This window comes from Acyrthosiphon pisum, chromosome X (assembly GCF_005508785.2).
Source record: "Acyrthosiphon pisum isolate AL4f chromosome X, pea_aphid_22Mar2018_4r6ur, whole genome shotgun sequence".
NCBI lineage: Eukaryota > Metazoa > Arthropoda > Insecta > Hemiptera > Aphididae > Acyrthosiphon > Acyrthosiphon pisum.
In genome coordinates, this window is record NC_042493.1 from 20,311,910 (window position 1) to 20,316,643 (window position 4,734).

The window sequence follows — 4,734 nt, forward strand, 5'->3', positions numbered from 1 at the left end:
CCCCCCCCTAAAAAAAAAAAAATGAATTTTTCCCAGTTAATACCTTCATCATTATATTTTAGTTATAACTTAATACTAAAATATAGGTCTGCCAACTGATTTTACCGAATAATGAATTGAATAGAATAGTGAATACAACTATAAAAAATAACCAAACCAGCCATACACATAGAATATAGAAATTCTCTACCATCAAATTCATATTTATACAGAGTTGACATGTTTAAATCAAAATATTTAAAAAAAATTAAACATCTAAATTAATCTACCAGGTTTTGTTTATAACAATTGATATTTGATAGTTGAAAACAGTTGCTTTAAATTATTAGCATATAACTTATAAGTTAATATGTACTAACTGGCACTCATATTAATCAATTTTTTTGTAACAGTAATAACAAAAATAATAATTTTTTTATAGTTTTCTGCTGTAGGTTATATAATATAATATAATAAATAGTTTATTAAACATTGTAATGATGATGTAATATGTATCGAAATCATACATAATATCCAATATGTATAATAATAAAAACATTATATACCAGTTCATAATTCATATATTTTAATTTGGAAATAAATAAACAACTTTTTTAACAATTTATTTTTTGAATATTCAACATAATATATTTAATAATAACATATCACAATATTAAGTAACTTTTAAACCTCAGTCAGTTTCTCTTTATACAAACATTATTTATAACAATTTATTTTTATATTAATATTTTAATATATATTTAATTATAAGTTATAACCATATTAAGTATCTTTTGAACCTCAGTAAATACTTAAAAACTAAATTAATAAGAACTTATTCTTTAAAATTATACATTTTTTGATTAAATAATTTAATGTAATTGTCATCAAAATCATAAGAGTAGCATTCCGAATCTTTAAATGCTCTTTTAGTTTGTAACAGTCCGATCAAATTTTCTGTATTCAAACGATTGCGATCTTTAGTTTTGATGGTGTTTACCATCGAAAAAATTCTTTCAACGGAAGCACTGGAATGGGGAAGTGTCATTATATGTGTCACTAACATAGTTAATGCAGGAAACATTATTGAGCCATCACCTTTTTTTAAGGTCATCACCTTATACCAGTACTCCATTACTTGACATTCATCTTTCTCGAAATCCATACAATTTAATCTCCTCCACTCTTTGTCAACATTGTCCAAATCAATTCCTTTGAACAAAATTGGAAATTGAGACGCCATTGGTCCTAAGGATGAAACTTGATTTTCTTGAATGGTTTTTGGATCTATCACCTTCAGGTATTGAAGAGGCTGCATTGATCTAAAATTAAATCTTTTATTTATTTGATTAACAGATTCAACATAGAATCCAAGACAGCGAGTTTTAAATTCTTCTACTTGTTTGATTGTAATTAATTTTTCTGCAAGCAATACTGTTAAAGAAGCTGAAACTTTTCCGCCGACATAAATGTCATTTACAGATAAATATAAGCTAGGATTGTTATAATTAATTTCATGATATTTTTTGTTCCTTATGTATTCCTTCTTAATAAAGCAGTTTAATATTTCTTTGTAAATTGTACCAATTCTGTCATAAACGACATGAATTTTTACAGTTTCTGATTGCATTTCCAAATTTAAATCTACAAAGAAAGGCAATGCAAACGATAAAAATTGTAAGTATATAAGCGTGAATGGAAACTCAATAGATTGCAGTATTAACGTAGCAGTCCCAATTTTGTCTTCTCTAGTAGCTTGTAGAAAATACTTTCTTAAAGCAGGGAAATGAAGAATTAGCCTGTTAACAACTGCCAACATAGATAGCCAACGGGTTTGAGCAGGATGAAGCATTTTATGTGGCTTTAATTTCTCTTTTTCTTGAAAATCATTTAATTCACATACACGTTTAGGGCTATTACTGATGTAATTATAAACATTTCTAGTAAAATCTTCGACATAAGTTGGTAATTTCAAGCAAGCGTAAGAAGCACACAAATTAAAAGAGTGACAAATGCATTTTAAAACAAATAAGCCGGGTATATCATTTGTTAATCTAGTTTTAAGTGAATTATTTGAACCCATCATGTTATTGGCGCCATCTCCAGCATAGCCAATCATATTATCCTTGTAAGGAATGTTAGTTTGGCAAAAAAAATCTACAATATGATTATATAACGATTCTGAGGTTGCATCGCGTATCTCAATAAGTGTAACAAATTCGTCTCTTCCATTAACTTTTTGTCCACAAGTTTAACGATTCGTGCGACCATTGCCAAGTGCTTCAGTGTTGCTCTGTCTGTACTTTCATCCAAAATTATTGAAAATTTATTTTGCCTAAGATCTTCAATTAAACTTAAGCTGCTAGTGATCCCAATAACATTGGTAACCAATGATGTACATTTTGTTCTGCTACATTTCAACTGTTTTGCAATTTGTGAATCGGAACATACAGTTTGAATCAACTTCGGCAAATGATTCATAACTCTGAATGGCAAATTGTGTTCTGCTATAAATGCAGCCATATGTAGTTCACCGAGTTTAACCTGTAATAATTATTATTTACAGAATTTTATTTTAAAATATATAGAATAAATTAAAATTAAAGTATTACCGATTTATCAAGTTGTGCGCGTTTTGAAACTGATGGTAGGCTTGTCAAGGATTGTTGATTTTTACATCCATCTACAAGACGCTTATGTTTAAGTCCGGCTGCGTGCTTTTTTATTTCCGACTTCCCCGCAACTCCGTCAAATCCACACGCAATACAATGGAAATGAAATTCACCTAATTACAATCGATCATATTTTAAAATTATTAATAATAACTTAAGTTCGTACAAAAAAACATACCTTTCTTGCTCTTAGCTAACCACCCTTTGAAGCATGTTTCGTTTTCCCAATCCTTACAGTATTTTTGACGATAACAGTTTCTTTTTTTTTTTCTTGACATTTCATACTCGTACTCATTACCGTCACTTGACATTTTTGACGCGTCGATTTAAATTGCAAAAAGTTTGCGTTCAATGTTGACGAGACGGCAAAATTTTTGACGCGAATGATACTAATGATAGTATGATACCAACCCCCTGCCGACTTGGTACGAAACATTGTCATGGCGACCCATTACCTTTTGTAACGTAATTTTTTTAAAATTGTATTATATTTTTACCAGAGATCAGTTTTTTACCGAATTCCCCAACTTGTTGGATGTTTTCCCTGTTTCCCTAACATTTCCTTGACTTACAAATATTTCCCTAAATCTAGGGAAATTTCCCTGCAGTTGGCATCCCTGACCGAAAACAAAGCAAATGCCGTTACATAATTGGTATTACCCACGGAGTACGGACCACGATTGTAGATAATGTCATGATAAAATAACATCGTATGCTGGCAAATTTATGATACGCATACCCCTTACCCTGCCGACCATCATACAAAGCTGAATCCAGTTCGCTGCTTTTTCATTGGTTGTGTCATCCGGTCGCGAGTGTGTAGCCGTTCTCTTAAAACTGATAAGAGCTGAGAAAAAAAAAGAAAAACTTCTTTAGACCATGGTTACCAACACTAAAACTTAAAATCCCTAGATTATTATTATTATCATTATATTATATTATCATTTATAAATTTATAAAATAGCCAATATTATTAACCCATATTAACCCGTATAATATATATTATTATTATAATATTATCTAAGTCATTAAAATATTTTATATAAACCATTTGACATTTCTAACAATACAATAATAACCAAATTTATTATATTTTTGAAGTTCCGATAGCAGTTATTTAAGTGGTTTTAAATTTAATCTTTTAATTTTTAGGACACGATATATAAAATAATACAGAATTGACATTTTAGTATTTCACCTTCACTATTCTTTTTGTTAATTGTTAGTATGCCGAAAAGCCACTATGGGAACTTTGGACAATGCACAGACGATACAAAACAGGTATGTTATATTTTAAAGTACAATATTATGCATAGTCGTTTTTGCTTTGTGGGGGTGGCTATGCCGTTTACTATGGTGCCTCTGCTAGTGGATGGATGTTTTTTGTTGATAGTTGGGTAAGGTTAGTATATTATTTTTTTGTATTATACCGTTTTAATAAACATAAATGACTCTTTTGGTTTTTTTTCTAAATAATAAATAAAATAAATGTTTAATGTTTAATGTAAAAAAAGTAACAATAGTAATACTTAATAGTGAATAGTAACAATTTTAACACTTTAGTTTTTTAAATAATAAGTAAAATATTAAATAAGTCATAACTGTTAAACTATTTAATATAAAAAGGTGGGTAAGTGGATGTCGCTCTGCTGTACAGTAGGTAAAAATTGTAAAAAGTCTTGATGTATAAAAGTTGTATAAATTTACAAGTCTGAATATAAAAATATTAATAGATAAATAATATTATATAAAATTAGTATAAGTTATATTATTTACAAGTCATGATACTGTATAAAAATTAAATAAATAATAAAAGTAATATAAATAAATTATTTACAAGTCAACTAACTAAGTAACTTGCAATAGTCAAACATTCATTACCGATCCTAATAAAAATATAAAGATTATTATAAAAATGATTACATATAAACACGGACACTCAAATGAAATACAAATAATATCTTTTATTGAGGTCGAACTTGTTTTCTGTAATAACCATCCGTCAGATGGCCTGCTGTCCTCAAAAAAGTTAATAAATCTCCATTCGCACTTAACAGATTTATGTACCCTTGTATTTTGCTGG

The 4,734-nt window shown here is 28.6% G+C and overlaps 1 protein-coding gene across 1 annotated transcript; it reads right to left on the reverse strand.

The window, feature by feature from the left end:
• Positions 1–2,136: 2,136 nt before the first annotated feature.
• Positions 2,137–2,962, reverse strand: LOC103308551. The gene is made up of 3 exons (XM_008182108.1): positions 2,830–2,962; positions 2,592–2,764; positions 2,137–2,523 (listed from the first exon to the last, which is right to left on the reverse strand). The coding sequence occupies exons 1-3, from the start codon at positions 2,960–2,962 to the stop codon at positions 2,137–2,139; spliced, it is 693 nt and encodes a 230-aa protein (XP_008180330.1).
• Between the last annotated feature and the right edge of the window lie 1,772 nt (positions 2,963–4,734).

Bases quoted from the DNA above. Each gene is read 5' to 3' on its own strand.
- LOC103308551 (XM_008182108.1), bottom strand. From the start codon at position 2,962: ATGTCAAGTGACGGTAATGAGTACGAGTATGAAATGTCAAGAAAAAAA. The intron at 2,765-2,829 runs GTATGTTTTTTT...GATTGTAATTAG, and splicing joins GTTAGCTAAGAGCAAGAAAG to GTGAATTTCATTTCCATTGT. The intron at 2,524-2,591 runs GTAATACTTTAA...TAATTATTACAG, and splicing joins GCGCACAACTTGATAAATCG to GTTAAACTCGGTGAACTACA.